The sequence below is a fragment of the Artemia franciscana genome, chromosome 12 (genome assembly GCF_032884065.1).
Source record: "Artemia franciscana chromosome 12, ASM3288406v1, whole genome shotgun sequence".
Taxonomy (NCBI): Eukaryota; Metazoa; Arthropoda; class Branchiopoda; order Anostraca; family Artemiidae; genus Artemia; species Artemia franciscana.
Window position 1 is genome coordinate 405961 of NC_088874.1, and position 18317 is coordinate 424277.

The 18317-nt window shown below is 35.1% G+C and overlaps 1 protein-coding gene across 3 annotated transcripts in view; it reads left to right on the forward strand.

The window, feature by feature from the left end:
- The window catches only part of LOC136033551 (ankyrin-3-like), a 127054-nt gene that overhangs the window by 65229 nt on the left and 43508 nt on the right, over positions 1–18317 (forward strand). Inside the window, exons 3-6 of one of the 3 annotated variants that reach the window (XM_065714297.1) lie at positions 981–1121; positions 6547–6693; positions 8541–8696; positions 12092–12166. In XM_065714297.1, the coding sequence (XP_065570369.1) occupies positions 981–1121; positions 6547–6693; positions 8541–8696; positions 12092–12166 (519 nt within the window). The remainder of the gene's footprint in view (positions 1–980; positions 1122–6546; positions 6694–8540; positions 8697–12091; positions 12167–18317) is intronic. The other 2 variants (XM_065714299.1, XM_065714300.1) reach the window with 2 other exon arrangements.

An 18317-nucleotide genomic window follows, 5' to 3' on the forward strand; every position in this document is an offset into this window, starting at 1 on the left:
CCAATGACGCAGTCATTGGCGCTTGACTAGACTTTACAGTGAGGGCACAATTAGACTTTTACAGTGAGAGAAGGAGGCAAAACCCAAACTCTTGTCTGTATTGATTTTTGTTCGTTTTAATTTTGATTATAATATTCAATTTAAGTTTCGCTCGTTTTAAGATTCATTTATGTAAGTACCTATTGTATGTTTGTTTGTTTAATTGTGCTGCGAGAGCAACACTTTGGTTTTGTCCCGTTATTTTTTTTTTTTTTTTTTTTTTTTTTTCTCTATGCCGCCGATCTCAGCTAATTGCTGGAAACTGGTAAGGGTCTAACCTGTGCGGTTTTTACGGAAAATATATAGCCTATGTCAGAGACGAGTATTTGAAGTTGTGCAGCCAATCCTGCTTGTAGCCCTTTCTTTCTTTAAGATTTCACAGAACTAATATAATTTTATTTTAATTTCTATTTCGCCTTTTTAAAATTATAATTACTTGTACTATAATACAGTTTATCCTTCTGATAACAAGAGATTAAAGTCCGACAGACAGCCTTTTAAACTGAGTTATATAGCTATAAACAAAACAAAATCATACCCAAACCTGTTACTGTCAGCCTCTTTGCGGTTTTGTGCTGTGAAATTGCAAGCCCTCGCAAAATAGCAAACAAAAATAGCAAGCCTCGGAAATAACAAGGATAGGTAATAGGCGTATAGGTCAAGCTTGCGGCAGCGGAAACTAAACCCCGGTCCCCCATATGCCAAGCAGAGCATCAATATGCTGTACCGCTAGCAAGGCTGACAGGATTTTTTTTTTTTTAGGAAGGGGGGCGCTTAGAACTTTACAAAATGCAATAAAAAAACTTTGCATTTTGTTGTGAGGAAAAATTCGGAAGTAAGGCAAAACCTGGTACCGCCGCCCTTCTTCGATCCATTCCTGGCTACCAGAGTGCTTGTATTTCGATGATTTCACAAAATGACTAAAATCCTTTCTATTATAGCAACAAACAGCAGTGGATCAAGTGCATCAGCTAAAGCTCCAGTACAGCCAGTGGCACCTACAAAGTATTCTGGCTTAACCCCAAAACCATTGGTGGACACTCGGAACCAGTCCTATATGCCACCTCCTACTCAAGCTGCAGGTAACAATCTTAAGCTAATAACAGACGCACAAATAATTTTCATCTTTGAAATGTATAGGAGAATCAATGCTTGAGTTTTCTATGTTGTATTCTTAGTCACTTGGCAGCCTCAGTGTTAAAATAACTGGAGAAGAAAAAGAAATGCTGTGTTGTGTAACAGAGTTAGAATATTTGTGCCTCTTCTTGGAAATAAAGTTTGTACCAAATAGTGTAAGCAGCTGATAAAAGAGGAAACCGTTTCGCTTTGATATGTAGAGTAAGAATTGAAGAACATCCGTGCCGTTTATCGTCCAGTGCTCCAAAACATAATTAGAAAACTACTTTTTAAAACAATTAAAAACTTTAGCGTAAAGAGCGAGGCGTTGAGGAGGGGATAGCCCATTTCATATACGGAGTAATTTCTGATCTTTTTTTAGTTTAATGTTGCTCCTTACTTTCAGTTAAAAAAACTAGTTTTTTTTAATTTAATTCATTATGAAATGAAAAAAACTGATGAAACGATATAAATCAAGCTTAAGTGATGGGCACAGAAAAATTCAACGTCAGTTTTAGTATAATAGGTCTTACAACATACTAGGGCTTTGTTGTGCTTTGCTGTAATAGGTCTTGCGTCCTAACTATCTGCAAATTCCCATGAAATGTGTCAAATTGTTTTCACAGATAAGAATTCTGAGTGGTATTTTATCACTCTTAATTCTGAGAAGGCGCAGATTGGAAATCGCTTATTTTCACCAAGTTCTGCTTTACTTACGCTATACCTGCTTTTTAATCTAACATAACATAAAGAATAAGGGAAACTCAGCTAAGTGCAATCTCACTGGTCTTCTAGCACTCTCCTCAATAAGTGAGTCTTTAAGAAGTGGGTTAAGCAGCAGCAGTAACAGCGATAAGAGCAGTGATTCGTATTCAGACGATTTCCCTGGTGAGGATCAAGGGGCCAATGCAACCAGCAAAGGTAATATAAATGGAGTGGGAGGGTAATATAAAAAGGCGATATAAACGGAGGTAATATAAACAAAGTAATATAAACGATAATACAACGGTAATGTGACAGCCAATATATCTATTTTCAGTGATAAATGGAAAAATTTACAGAAGCAAGAATATGGCATTTTCCCACGGGTCCGAAAGTGCTGCCATCTATTGTTTCTACCCATTTCTGTTATTGATTTCAGCTGAGTTTATCATTCAGTTTTTTGGACTTGGGATTGTGGTAGAGAAATGGTATCAGATGTGCCTAATAACCTTTAAAAGTTCTCTCATTGCTAAAGATATTGGATCTTATCCTTCGTTTCTATCTAAGTGGTGACGTTAGACAGTTGGCCTACGGCAAAAAAAAAAATGAAAAAATCAACTTTTAAACTAAGACAGATAGATTTTTTTTTTTCGACGGCGATCGATAGCACTTCATGATCCGATCAGTATATGACATATTTTTTGGTACAAAAATACCAACTAGATTATATTAGATATTGTTCCAAGTTTTTATCCGTCACGATGTCTGCGATTGAAAAGAATAAAGTTCAGCTGGCTGCAAAATCAATTTAGTCCCTTCTTTCGATATTATTGTTGTAGTTGTTTTTTCAACGCTGAGGAATAGCCCTTGGTCATGTGGTAACTGATTGCGGTCTTGTTTGAACATACCGTCGTAGAAACTTCAATAGGCTGACAACTTCATCATTTAACCAATAGTATAGAAACAAGCGCAAAAGAGAATGTACAACAATGAGATAGTTTTGTAATAATTAATAGAGTGTCATCTATGGTATTTTGATCCTGAAAAGTTAGGGATAGCTTTATAATACCAACTAGATTATATATAGATTGTTCCGAGTTTTCATGCGTCACGAGGGTTACGATTAAAAAGGATAAAGTTCAACTGGCTGCAAAGTCAATTTAGTCCCTTCTTTCGATACTATTTTGTTGTTCAACGCTGAGGAATATCCTTTGATCATGTGATTACTGATCGATAGCGAAGAAACAAAACCAAAGTGTTGCTCTCGTAACACTTTAGTCGGCGAAGCCGGACAAAGGTTGCTGCAACACTTCACGCTGCCTGGGCAAAGTAGGTTTTTTTGTTTTTTTTTTTACTTACAAGCATGTACAGTATTTGGGTGAATTGCTTGTAGTTTGATGCTAAATGCATAACTTAGAATTTTTTTTTAAAGTTTGCTTTTTAAAGATAACACTCTTTTGCATGGCTCTTCCTGAGCTGATCGTTATAACTAAAGAAAAGTTGTATCATCCAATTCTCGCCATGTATATATTTCTAGCCATGATTTCGTTTCCATACTAATAATGGCCATAACTTATATCAATGTCAGAAGGTATTAGCCATAGCTTAATTCATAATAGCCATAATTTATTACGACTAATAGTCATCATACGAGTAGCCTTGGTTTATTGCAATATGGGGGGGAGTAGTTATAATTTTGTTTAAATTAGTCATAAATTATGCAATATAGCTAATAGTCCCCAGTCCCCAGGTGGCAATAGGGGGACGCCCTACAGATATTTAGGGTATCCCCATAGAAGGCATGGACCAAGGGGGGCCTTGCCCCTGACCGGGACCACAAATACAGGTGGAAGAGGAAGAAGATTTTTCAAATGTATTCTCAACAGGGTCCACCGGTGCGTCCAAACGTCCCTTGAGTTACAAACAGTTTCCCAGTAATGGGTTAAATTGCTTGATGACGCAGAACACCATCTATAGGGCGTAAACTTGAATTATGGTCATGTTGGCAATGGTTCCTTTCAGACGAATGGTGATAATACGTTCAGAGACAGGATGGAAGGCAAGAAGAAACTATTTGGCTCGTTTGGAGAGTAGGAAACCGACACCTTGGCGGTGAACTCCATCTCTTCTTCCAGACGTGATGAGTATGATTTCGTTTATTCTTTCTAATCCTGTGGAGGGAAGATGAGTCTCAGAAAGACCGACGATGTCCCAGCGGTAACGGTTCATCTCGTTTAGGACTAGTTCCCTTTTTCCTGGTTTGGCTAATGTGCGTACGTTTAGCGTTCCCAGTGAGAGATACGTTTTTGGGATTAGGATAAACGAAGTCTTCTCCGACTGGAGAGTCGTCAAATCGGATAAATGATCGTCGGCTGCCCCGGACACGGTAACAAAATCATTTTCATTATCATTATTCTCATCATTATCATCATTTTCATTGTCACAATTTGCAATTCTTGGTCTCATACTGTCGGTTACTCCGGACGCGGTAGCACAAATTTTTACTTTCTTATTCGCCATTTTCATAATTTATATTTAAGAGAAGGAGTTTCATGGCTAATTTGTCGGGGTAGCGGTAAGCCACTCTTCTCTACCCTTAGCAGAGGCCATTCTCCATGAAGCTGGGTCGTCTGCCCTTCACAGTTGTCCCTCTAGGAAGGGAAGGGATCCTCCCTTTCGGTGGTGTGCGACGCCAAGCAATTTTTCACATTGCTGGGGGAAGGTGTGTAACCGCCGGGACATGTCCACACGCTGGTGGGCCCTGCATGGTGTACATGAGAGGGACCTTCCTCCTCCTCCGCCTGTATTTCTGACCCCCGGGCCCCAGAGGGTGTCCCAGTTTCAATTATGGACCCCCCAGGAACTAGGTCCCCCCTTTGTCCGCGCCTTCTATGAAAGTATCCTACATATCTGCAGAACGTTCCCCTATCCGCCACCTGGGGACGCGCTGAGTGGCCTGGGGGAGGCCCTCTACTAAGAAAAGACTCAATAGGACTCAGTTGTTATCTGGTCTTTGAACTAATTTTAACAAAATGGCTATCACAAGACTTTTATCGGATAGGTTTGCGGAAATAGGGCTTGGGGGGCTAGTTGCCCTTCGATATCCATTAACTATTAAAAAGTGAGCTAGATATGTCGATTTCTTATAAAATGGGAACCCTCTGAAGTTTATGCGAGCACCCCTTCCATAAGACCCTTATATGCCCCCAGGGCATAATTTACAACGCCTGCCCTCGGTCTCTGGGGGGCTGTACTGATCTTGGAGTTTTGTAATTTGATCTTGGAAGTAGTAAAAAAAATGGATCTCTCAGAATTTTTAATGAGGTCAACATGCCCTCCCCCTTCCGCCAGATTCCTGACGGCAGTCGATAACCTAACCTGACGGCAGTCGATAGCTCTTGATGAGCTGATCAAAGTAAATTTCATCCATTTTTTGGTAGAAAAATTCCTTCATGAGATAAACCAGTTTGATAGTTTAAAGGGGTTGACAACTTCTGTAGTAAGGTACACACTGAAACCAAAAATAGGCCGATACAGAAATGTTATCAGATGTACCTCTTAAGCTTTAAAGGTTCTCTCTAACTAAGAAAGATAGATTTTTTTTTCGATGGCAGTCGATAGTTCCTGATGAGCTGATTAAAGCATATGTCATCCATTTTTTGGTTGAAAAATTATTTCATGAGATAAACCAGTTTAAAAGTTTATAGAGGTTGACAACTGCAGTAGTAAGGTACACACTGAAACCGAAACTAGGCTGATAGCAATTGTGAGACATATAGGAGAGTTTTAAGCAAAAGTCGGCTGTTAGCTTATCATCATCTTTGGCCATGAGGGGTTCGCAACCTTTGTTAATTGGTGTTTCTATTATTTGTTTCCGGTGTAGTTGATTGTAAGACCAATTTGGTTCCAGTGGTAAGACATGTAGGGAACTTGTAATTAATAATCGGCTCTTAGGTTACAATCATCTTTAGCGATGAGGGGTTTGTAACTTTTGCTAGTTGCAATGAGGGGTTTGAAACTTTTGCAAGTTGGTTTTGCTAGTATTTATTTTAAGATCCTTACAGATTAACAACCTCAGTGTTTAATCGAAGGGAGGAAACAAAACCAAAATGTTGCTCTCGCAACACTTTACTCGGCGAAGCCGAACGAAGGTTGCCGCAACACCACACGTTGCCCATGCAACGTAGATCTAGTTCAAGTTAAACTCTTAAAGCCTTGCAAACAGAGCCAATTTGAAAAATTAATTACAGTAACAGTAAATTAGTAGTAAGCTAGAATATGTAGTAGAAACAGTTTAAGGATTGAAAAGTCCCTTGGAAGATTTCCATTGACACACATAACTGCTTTTTTGAGAAATTACTATAGCTTAAAGTTTCTAACTTTCTAAGTGATTGCTAATGAAACATCAATGTAAGTTATATAGTCATGAATAAGTACTAAATACTACTTTGTGGCACATTAGTAAATAGTTACTGGTAAATATTGGTAATAGGGGTTAATTGTTTAGTAATAAAGTAGTAAAATAATAGTAGTATGAATAGTTGTAAATTATAGTGTATTAAATTATTGTTCAAATATTCTAAAATTATATCAGTCTTTTTTTTCCTTGACAAAATATATAGACTGTCAGAAGCAACTATAACTAAAAGTTTCTTACTAACAACTGACTAATGATACATTAAATTGAAGTGAAACGCAAGAGGGAGGCGGATGAAACGCAGGAGCCAGTCACTCAGACTTCAGAAAGTATTCAGAGAAAGGCAGTTTCCCGACGGCCCTTGCTCAATTCTTTGCTTTTACGGCCAAAAGCAGGCAAAAGCAGCAAATCAGGTAGAAGTATGTCATTTGATTTTCTTCTTTTCTCTTTGTCTTTATTTTTAAACACATTTCCGTTTCTTCGTGTGTTTATCTGAGAGTGTGCTTATCTGTGTTTGTGTCATGAGTATATACTGACAAACAGCCAAACTATTTATGCTAAAATTCGTTTTTTTGTTGTTTTTTTTTTGTTTTTTTTTTTTTTGCAGAATTATTTTAGTACCTCGAAATGGGTTATAAGTAATTTTGTATTTCTCTGTTTTACTTTTACATTTTTTTTACTCTTAGTATTGATTTTTTCGAATAAATCACTTTTAAAAGAGTGCCTTAAAGAATCGCTGTTTCTCGTCCATCATAAACTTATTTAGTTCTTTGGCTAAACTATTTATAATTGATTTGTCGGTATTGCCATAACTTGTTGAGCTTGGATGTTACCATCTGAAAGAAAAATGACAGAAAATGAAAAGCTGACATACTTTCCCAGAAATCTTAGAAAAATCATTGAACTTCTCATGTTTTGTACAGGAGATAGAGATGTTGATATTTAATGAAACTTGCATCCTTAGAAAACTACAATTTGTTTTTTCGATCAAATGGAACAGAACTCTTTTTAAAGTCTACAAAATAGCAGTCTTTAAAAATATTGGAGCATACCTGGTTGGAGAATTTTAAAGATCTTCGTAAAGGAAGTAATAAAGAAGCAATGTGACAGCTGTTTGAGTTCTCTGTGGTGCTACCCGCTTTGATTGAAAATTTGCCGACACAGAGGATGTATTTCTTATGCTTTAGGTACATTGAATAGACAGTGCTTTTGCAGAAAAATTAAATAAAGATTGTAATTCCTCTTTATTTTAAACCACCCTTTCGTTAACTTTCCTAATTGTCGGCATGTATAAGGTTCCTTATAAAATTTTACAGACATTTTGAGCAAATATGATTTTCTAATTTGCCTGCTTTTTAAGTCCCCCGTGATGCTGAGAAAATTTACTAGTGGGCCCCTTAGCTTTGAGACGGTCAGCCGATGTTGAGACTCGTCAAATGATTTTTGAGCCATCGAGTGACTTAACAAATCTAACAAGAGAACAAATTCTTATTGATGTATGTTAGCAAAAAAAACTTCACTATCAAGGTGACGAACGTGGCTTACCAGTATCGTTTGCATAACCCCACAGTAATGCTATTTTAGCCATCTGTTTCAAATTTAAACCTACAGTAGCTTGGAATTCTGATTTTGCTCGAAAAAGAGTGGTTTTCATTGGTTTTCGTTGTTTTTTGGGTTTTTTTTCTTGTGTGTTTCCTTGTCTGTTTCTTTATGTGATTTAACTTTGATTTTCTTTCTTTTTTTCTTTTTTGTTGTTGATAAAGACTTCTGTGCGGGAAGTCGAAATATTCGGATTTTTAAATTATTTAAACTATTGTCGTTGTTTTTGTGTTGCGAGAGTAACACTTTTGTTTTGTCCCTGTTTTTTTTTTTTTTTTTTTTTTTTTATGCCGCTGATCTCAGCTTATTCCTGGAAACTGGTAAGGGTCTAACCTGTGCGTTTTTACGGAAAGCATGGACCTCAGGCCGGATTGATGAATATGACAATGCATTTTGGAAAGTTCCGCTGAACTCTTGGCTGGGGCCAAAAAGGATGGTTTTTGCTTGTCCGCGAGCCAGAGCCTATGGTGTAAGAAGTGAAAGCTTTAAAAGTTCTCTCTAACTAAGACAGACAGATTTTTTTTCGCATGATCATTTTTTTTCGCATGATCATCATAACTAGGTATAACCACTGAACTTGTAATTCTTGCAAGATGTAAGTCTTGTAATTCTTGATATGCTTTATGCAAATAGAAAAATTGCTATTTGTATTTTTTTTTTTTAATAGATATGGCTGGTCCAAAAAGAGGTCGTGGTGACAAAGCATCTGCCCAAGCACCAGAAAAAGTTGAGGGTGAACCAGAAATCAAGGTTGCAAAGTCAGAAGAAGATGTAAAGGAAGAAACTCCTAAGGAAGAACAGATTTCTTCAGAGACAGATCAAGGCAAGTTATTTTAAACTGCAATTTACCTGCACACAGGAGTAAGGGATAATGCAATGGGGCTGGTTTGAACCTCACACCTATCCAACTTTTGCAAATTATAATTTGAAAGCTTCTTTTCAATTAGGAGAGAAAGGGGTGTGCTAGGGACCTTATGTATGAAAATGTGCCATGTGTTTCAAAATTTCAATGTGTTTTGCCTGACTATTGTATAATAGCTTATTTGAAAGGAATTTTCTGTGGAACCAGGTTTACCGACTCATGCAACATATAGTTGTCCATGGGAAGAACAATCCGTATTCAGACCTATACCTCATTATTCTAATGATTGCCCTTGAGCTTTGTTGATGGTGATTGCTAATCGAACATTCCCTGTGTCCCCGTCGTCATTTATATATCCCCCTGTGCCCCCGTTGTAGTTTTGTCCCTGTGTCCTGGTCGTCATTTATATTCCCTGTGTCCCGGTATCCCAGTCTGTAATTTCTCTTTGACTGTCCCGGTCGTCATTCATATTCCCTCTGTCCCGGGGTCCCGGTCGTCATTTGTGTCCCGGTGTCCCGGTCTGTAATTTCTATTTAAGTGTCCCGGTCGTCATTTATATTCCCTGTGTCCCGGTCTGTAGTTTCATCTTATAATGACGTCATATACAAAGCCTTATATACTTATTAAATAAAAAAAAACTAATTTCTTAAGCTTAAAGTAAGGAGCGACATTAAAACTTAAAACGAACAGAAATTACTCCGTATATAAAATGGGTTGTCCCCTCCGCAATCCCTCGCTAATTACGCTAAAGCTTTTAATTGTTTTAAAAAGTAGAATTGTGGCAAAGAATCAAATATATACTCCCACGACAAGGAGCTTCATTCCTGTACATCATTGTCCACTAGGAATAAAATGTAGTATATACCCTGTCCCTTAGAAAACCACTAAAAGAAAATATTTTGGAGCAAATTGAACTAGAAAGCTATTTAAAGCTATTTGTATTTAAAAGTGACTTTTTGGTAACTCTGAAAGCTTTTGAGGTACTTTATTGAAGGAGTCAAGAGTTTTCCTAAGATTCGAATTGGGACTGTGGAAGGTGTTCAAGTTTCAATCTCAATCACATGTTTCCTCTAACCATTAGATTTATTCACTATCCTCTTTGGCTCAACTTATACTGATTATAATGTACATATATATCACCTTTATTCATTCGTAATTTTGAATCTTCTGAACTTTAAATAAGTTAAAGTAAGTGGCTCGTGTTAGATAATGTCAATTAATATAAATTATTAATAAAGTTAAGATTTGTACAAAGTAGAGATTAAAAAATGGTGTGACTTAAACATAAATTAGGTCAAGAAATACTACAGCTCTATCCAATATTTAGAGAAGAGGAGGGAATGGAATTAGGGACTTGAACGAACCTTCTCAACTCTCTGATTTTAGCTAAGGATGAGGAGGGGATAACCCATTTCATATAAGGAGTAATTTCTGCTCGTTTTAAGTTTTAATGTCGCTCCTTACTTTCAGTTCAAAAAACTAGTTTTTTTTTTAAATTTAATTCATTATGAAATGAAAAAAACTGATGAAACGATATAAATCAAGCTTAAGTGATGGGCACAGAAAAATTCAACGTCAGTTTTATACGTTGACGTATAAACAGACATACAACTTATTTTTATATGTATATATAGATATAGATATAGTTTCTGTTTCAGTTTTTCTTTTTTTAGTTTTGCAGCTTTTTTAGTTTTTTTTAGCTTTTTTTCTTTTTAGTTTTTTACCTTTTTATGGCACTTGGTATTAACCAAGTTACATATAGCAATCGCAAATGAGGGGGGAAGGGCACCAAAAGCTTCAAAACGTAAATTTGGTGTCAAATTTTCAAAATGTCATGATAAATCCTTAGATTAAAATGATAAGAGGGAGTGGATATGCAGTATCCCTTTTTTAGTGACAACTTTTTGGCCAAACCTGCAGAATGGATACTGAAAAAATGACAACTCCACTCATATTGCAGGAATGGTATTTTTAGCAGAAAATGTTAGCTTTTAAATGTCAAAGCATTGTGATGAATCATTGAACTTGAGCTTCAAGGCTCGGAATTAGTCCCTGTTTGGGAGGCTGGTATATTTGAAAACTGAAGCATGATATATTTGAAAGACCCTCTTTAGATAATACAGCCTCTCCACAAATCCAGTTAAACTGGTCTTTTGGTTATGCTGTCACAGTTCAGAAAGAAGCAACAAAACAGTGGAAACTTTTCCAAAAAGCAAAAGCATAAAATTGGCCTATGTTGTGGATGGGATAGAAGGGTGAATTGTAGCACTACTCAAGGATAAAGAGGAACCCACCTATAGGGTGGGATGTATTGGTCTAATTGCGGTAAAGTAAATGCATGAACAGGGGGCTGAAAACCTTGATTTTCAGGCTTTTAGCCTTGTATGACCAGTTGTTCTATTTTTGAATCAGAATTATTTTCGAGGGATTCCAGGCTCTTTTTAGAAAATGCTGAAAGATTATTTTCGTAATTCCTAAACACTGTTTTGTTGGAGGTGACAATCTAGAAATGACCTCGGATACCCATTCTCAAGGAAAGTTCCAGTTCCAAAAATTTTATGCAAAGTTTTTGTTGATGAATCAATTTCAAACACCAGCAAAACAAACAAAATTGTCCTACTCTGTGTCAAACCAAAGAGAAATCTACGGAATCATGGGCGTGTATTATGCTTTATGCAACACAAACTAAAATTTTGGAAAGGTAATATTTTTCTCTCAAAGTAGTACTTCTTCGCGTCTGATTAGTACCACTATTAATATTTGAGTTGAAACCCTGAGCATTTGTGTTTATTTTGGCACTCATAAAATTTGATAAATATGTATTGCTTATCTAAAAAAAAATATCAAAATGACAAGGTGGACCTGGATGAGTTCTTTGATTTTTTATTTTGCTGTATGGAACTATTAGTTTGCGCCCTTACAATCCGCATCCCTCAGAAGTGGAATAGCAAAATCAGTTAAAACAGTTTCAGGAGTTATTAGCACCCAAAACCATTTTCCAGAGGGTGTTGGATATTTTGAAAGTTTCTGGAGAATTTAAGAGCTCATGGGAATCGCTGATTAATTGGGGTGAACTTTGTAAAATCTATAAAGCTTCGCCGTTCTTTATGTTCTACTGATTAGCTAAATGCTTCTTGGAACAGTAAGGATGCCTCACTCAGAAAAAAAGATTGTTGTTAGAAACACAACTACTCCTTCATTTAGGCCCAAGCAGTTTGTTTTTGTCCTCATTTTTAAATCTTCCTTGTAGGGTTTCTGTAGTTTCAAACCTTGAGTTATAATCTTATGCTTCTAATCTTTTTGAATTGCAAAGAAAGAACTGCAAATTTATTAGCTAAAAATTCCTTTACTATTAGGTGAGAAAGAAACCAATGCAGAAGAGAAGCCTGCAGCCCAAGAAAAGGCTGAAGAAAAAAAGCCAGTTGCTAAAGGTATTTCTGATTCCACCATTATATTCCTATTATCCAGCTGAATCTGCATCAAATATATAAGGACTTTTGCTTGTCCGTCTTGAGTCTCATTTTAGATTGTCAAAGTTTCAAGAGAAAGGAAAAAATCGAATTTTTCAGATTCTTGTTGGCACTAACAATCAGCAAAAAATGAAAATAAACTGCTATTTTGGCAAAAAAAAAATTATGCTGAATAAACGAATAGTAAAATAAATTGCACCTACTTCCAATAACAAATCTTAATATGGATTTTGGTATATATTTTTTTCAAAATGTTTCACTGCAAATATAGTTTAAAAAAAAAAATGTATTAACAGATATAAAAATAATGCATACAGTGTTAGTATTTTCTAATCGAGTCATTGATCACAATATCAAAAGAGCGATTAATTTTTATTTCCAGGAATTGTTCTTATGAAGCAATAGGTGAACAATTGTTCAAGCAATTTAGTGTTGAAGTTTCTTTAAACGCTAAAAAGTGGCATTTCGTGTCATTCAAGCTCGAATTGTCATGCTAGAACCTTGAAAAATGCCGTAACTAAATCTGGATTGTGATTTGGGAAACGCAAAAACGAGTGTTAACATAGTGGCATATAGTCATTATTCAGTCGTTGACCAGTTAAGATCTATCTATTCTATTAAAAAGGATTAATCTCATTTTTGGACAAGTTTTTGGTAAAGGATTTTATTCTGATTTAATTAGAAACTGAATTCTTTCAGTAGTTACTGAAAGAATTATAAAATAATAGATATTATATAGAATTAAAATACTATCAGTAGTGAGAATACTTTTACGTCTTATAAACTACTAGCTGTTGGGGTGGCGCTTCGCGCCACCCCAACACCTAGTTGGTGGGGGCGCTTCGCGCCCCCCCCCCAAGCCCCCCCGCGCGCGTAAGTCGTTACGCGCCATAATAGCTACGCGCCATTGTAGTTGTGTCCCTATGTCCCACCTGTGAATATATATATATATATATATATATATATATATATATATATATATATATATATATATATATATATATATATATATATATATATATATATATATATATATATATATATATATATATATATATATATATATATATATATATATATATATATATATATATATATATATATATATATATATATATATATATATATATGTATATATATATATATATATATATATGTATATATATATATATATATATATATATATATATATATATATATGTATATATATATATATATATATATATATATATATATATATATATATATATATATATATATATATATATATATATATATATATATATATATATATATATATATATATATATATATATATATATATATATATATATATATATATATATATATATATATATATATATATATATATATATATATATATATATATATATATATATATATATATATATATATATATATATATATATATCCATTGTCTTTGCATATAAATAGATTGTCAGGTTTACCGACTCTTGAACATGCAACATATAATGGTCCATGGGAAAACAATCTGTATTCAGATCTATACCTCATGATTCTAATGATTGCCCTTGAGCTTTGTTGATGGTGATTGCTAATCGACCATTCCCTGTCCCGGTGTCCCGGTCGTCATTTATATCCCCCTGTTTCCCCCGGTGTCCCCGTTGTAGTTGTGTCCCTGTGTCCCGGTCGTCATTTATATTCCCTGTGTCCCGGTCGTCATTTGTATCCCGGTGTCCCGGTCTGTATATACATTCGTTTTTTAGTTTTGTTTTTCTCCTTTATTTTTTTCCTTTTTTTTTCTTTTTTAGCTTATTTAGATTTTTAGATTTTTTAGTTTTTTTATTAGTTTTTAGTTTTTTTTTTTCTTTTTAGTTTTTTTGTCCCGGTCGTCATTTATATCCCCCTGTTTCCCCCGGTGTCCCCGTTGTAGTTGTGTCCCTGTGTCCCGGTCGTCATTTATATTCCCTGTGTCCCGGTCGTCATTTGTATCCCGGTGTACCGGTCTGTATATACATTCGTTTTTTAGTTTTGTTTTTCTCCTTTATTTTTTTCCTTTTTTTTTCTTTTTTAGTTTATTTAGATTTTTAGATTTTTTAGTTTTTTTATTAGTTTTTAGTTTTTTTTTCTTTTTAGTTTTTTTGTAGTTTTCACCTTCTTTTTAGTTTTGTTAATTTTTTTTTTCACTTATGTCCTGGTCGTCATTTATACTCCCTGTGTCCCGGTGCTTTGTTGATTGCTAATCGAACATTCCTTTTGTCCTGGTCGCTTTCTCTTTGAGTGTCGTCATTTATTTTTTTCTTTTTTAGTTCTTTTAGTTTTTACCTTTTTTAGTTTTTTTTAGTTTTTTAGATGAAAATTTTTTTTAGTTTTTTCCTTTTTTTCTTTTTAGTTTTTTATTGGTTTTTACCTTTATTTTAGCTTATTTTTCAGTTTTTTCCTTTTTTTTATTTTTTTTTTATTTTTTATTTTTTTTAGTTTTTTACCTTTTTTTAGTTTTTTTAGTTTTTTACCTTTTTTACTTTTTTTTATTAGTTTTTAGTTTTTTTTGTAGTTTTTGCCTTTTTTTAGTTTTTTCAGTTTTTTTTTAGTTTTTTATTGGTTTTTACCTTTATTTTAGCTTATTTTTCAGTTTTTTCCTTTTTTTTTTAGTTTTTTTTAGTTTTTAGTTTTTTAGTTTTTTACCTTTTTTTAGTTTTTTTAGTTTTTTAGCTTTTTTATTTTTTTTATTAGTTTTTAGTTTTTTTTGTAGTTTTTGCCTTTTTTTAGTTTTTTTAGTTTTTTAGCTTTTTTATTAGTTTTTAGTTTTTTTTGTAGTTTTTGCCTTTTTTTAGTTTTTTTAGTTTTTTAGCTTTTTTATTTTTTTTATTAGTTTTTAGTTTTTTTTGTAGTTTTTGCCTTTTTTTAGTTTTTTCAGTTTTGACGTCACCTGATCCAGTTTTTTCAGGTGACGTCACCTGATCCTTCCACAGATCCACAGACAACTTATTTTTATATATATAGATTAAAAATATTTATTCAGTAACATCTATAACCGAGTGAAATATGTGACGTCACTGGATAAATTGAATTGACTGAAGTTTTTGTCCGCTGCATTAATTGAACTTTTGGCATTCTTAAAATGAGACAATTTCTTACAAATCAAAGAGCGGTATGCCAGTTGGGTAATAATAAGGACTGTAGTGGCACATGATTGCATTCGTATTGGCATATAACCTGTGATAAGCAGAGCTGTGAATTTGCACATTTAGTTTCAAGGAACATTTACACAAGGCCAGAATCCAGGCGATAGCCATATCTCAAATGATGCAGAATCTTGAATAATGGCGATGCTCACCATAATGAATCTTCAGTTAGCAAAAATAGACCCAATTTCATCGAAAATAGTGGAAATAAATGGGTACTAACACAGTTATCAACTAAGTTGGAGGGAGCAATCGCTGAAGTTCAGAAAACAAATACGCAGCAGGAAGTGGTTTATCTGAGAACAGAACTGTAGATGACGCGACTTAAAATGAGTAATATGGAGGCTGATTCGATAAGAACAAATGTGATTTTGTACAACTTTGATCCGTCAAGACGAGCACAGAAATTACTTGAAGATGTAGTTGCCACTTTGAACCAGTTTATTCCGAACGCCGCGATACATCTTAGCAACATAAAAGACGTTTTCTGTATTAAATGTATTTAAAAAAAAAACGCCCCGTTTTGGTTTAAATTTACGAGCCCTTTTTGCCGCGATTTTGTTCTGAAATCGGGTCAACATTTTAGACACGCGAAAATTTGGATTCCGCCTGACTACACAGAACGAGAATTGCTTGCGAGAAAGAAAATGAAATTTGCCCTTGTGGCAGCGAAACCAGTGGGAAAAGAGGCTAAGTTGCCCGGTATGAAATTGTTTGTAGAGTAAAAGGGCTATATATATAAAATTTCGTAACTGATGCGATAAAAGAGCGCACAGTACATGGGGGTAAATATAGAAGGGGAATTGCTAGTGCACACCAAATATCGGCTAGGCTCAAACGTAACGTTGATAGATGACGGAAGACCGAGAGCAAATTGGAAGTTATCAAACTAGCGTCACATCTATGCAGTCATTCGGTAGCGCATTTAGGGATCCTGTAAAATTGCAAAATGTAATCGAAGTGCATAAAACACCCTTTTCTGTTGTTGTGCCACAATTTGAAAGAGGCACTCCAAAGAGAAGAAATCTTGAAATTATTAGCCCAAAAGACAGTGCGTGGAATACAACACAGTCACCATTTCTTAGAGGTAGGGCCACAATAAATGAAAGGCAGATTGCACCTCGTGAGCTATCTCTCCAAAATCTAAGTGATCGGCATCAAGAATAAGGAGACCATTGCCATGGTATTGTGCGGGAAAGAATAAATATGGTATATTGGAACATTCAGGGGTGGAGTGAAATGAAAATTAATAGTCTATTGGTATCGCAGTGCATGTTTTATATTGCAGCATTATCTGAAACTTGGTTGGAAAAAGAAAATCAGTTTGAAAGGTTTCGGTGTCCGCCGCAAAAAAAAAATTAATCTAGGAATGGACGAACTTCTGGTGGAGTTGCAATTTTTGTATCTGCTTGTACGACGAGGAGGAACGTGGTGTATATTAGAGGATGAAGAACGTAAATTTTCTATTCAGTTTCCTTCCGATTCGTTTTGTCTTATTGGGGACTTTAGTGGTTATGTTGGGGTTACTCGAAGTTTTGATGCCCCCTCATGCCTGTACGGATGAAGCTGCTTGGGAGGTTTGGGGTGATTTAATAATCCATATCTCTCCAAGGGACAGTAATGACTATAGACGGAAGAATAATTTGGTGACGACTGAAGAAGTTCAACAGGAAATAGAGAAATGTTTGGTTTTATTAGGTGATGGAAAAATAGAGGAGTCGTTAGTATTAGTTTATGATGTTATATACGAGGTAGGTTCAAAGTCAAATCGCAGAGTTACGAAGAATATTAAGAATGGATATTTTGATGATGATTGGTAAAGGAATTGCCAGGAAGTTTTAGAGGCACTGTGGAAAGCGAGGGATGGCCTAGGTAGTAGAGAAAATACTAGATTTTATATGGATTATAAGTTGATTCGGAATAAGTATAAGAAAATGTTGAAGATTAAGAAAAAAGAGCATGAAATTAGAACAGGGGAGCAACTGAAGAAAGATTACAGAAAAGGGGATATTTGGACCTTTTGGCATATAGTTAATAATTCTACAGGAGGTTTATGATGGTATACTAGCAGTAGATTAATGGCCTACATATTTAGAGGAGAGAGAAAATGAAGTGATTAGGGACCTAGGAGGAACTAGTTATGGTGTAGATCTGGTATGTGCAGTGTGTGATGTAGTATATTGGCCAATGAAAGAATGTGATTATGATTTGGTTGCTCCCATCCAGGAAAGTGAAGTTTGGGAGACAATGAAAGGAATGAGAGGCGGGTCTGCTCCAGGCATAGATGGAATACCAACTGCACTTTGGAAGTGGGGATGGGTGTGGCTGCTGCCTTTTATAGTAGGGATATTTTCTGCTATATTGAACAGTGCAGAATGGCCCTTGTCTTGGGCTACGTCTTTTCTAGTGCCGTTATTTGAAAAGGGGGATAGATTAGACCATGGGAATTATAGAAGTATAAGCCTAAGAACTGTACTTAGTAAGGTTTTTGCTAAGATATTATGTCGTAGGATAGATGGTTGGATAGAACAAAATAGAATTTTACCAGATTTGTAGGCAGGGTTCAGAAAAGGTTATAGTCCTATATATCAGATTTTTATTTTATTAGGGATGATTAGGAAACAAGTTAAGAGAAAAGAGGGTAATCTATTTGTTGCATTTTTGGATTTAAAAGGGGCGTTTGATGGAGTGGATAGAAGTTTAATGATAGAGTGGATAGAAGTTTAAGTATATTTTTAATGCTAGGGTTTGATAGGCTTTGCATTACGGGGCGGAGCTTTGGGGGGTTTAATTTAGAAGGAATGCAGTTGAGGTTTTTTAAGCGTATGTTAGGCCTTGATAATAAGTTTCATGGGTTAGTGCTGAGAGGGGATATAGGAATAAAGTGCATGAGACAGACTAGGTTAATTTGTATGGTTAAATACTGTGAAAGGGTGGTATCAATA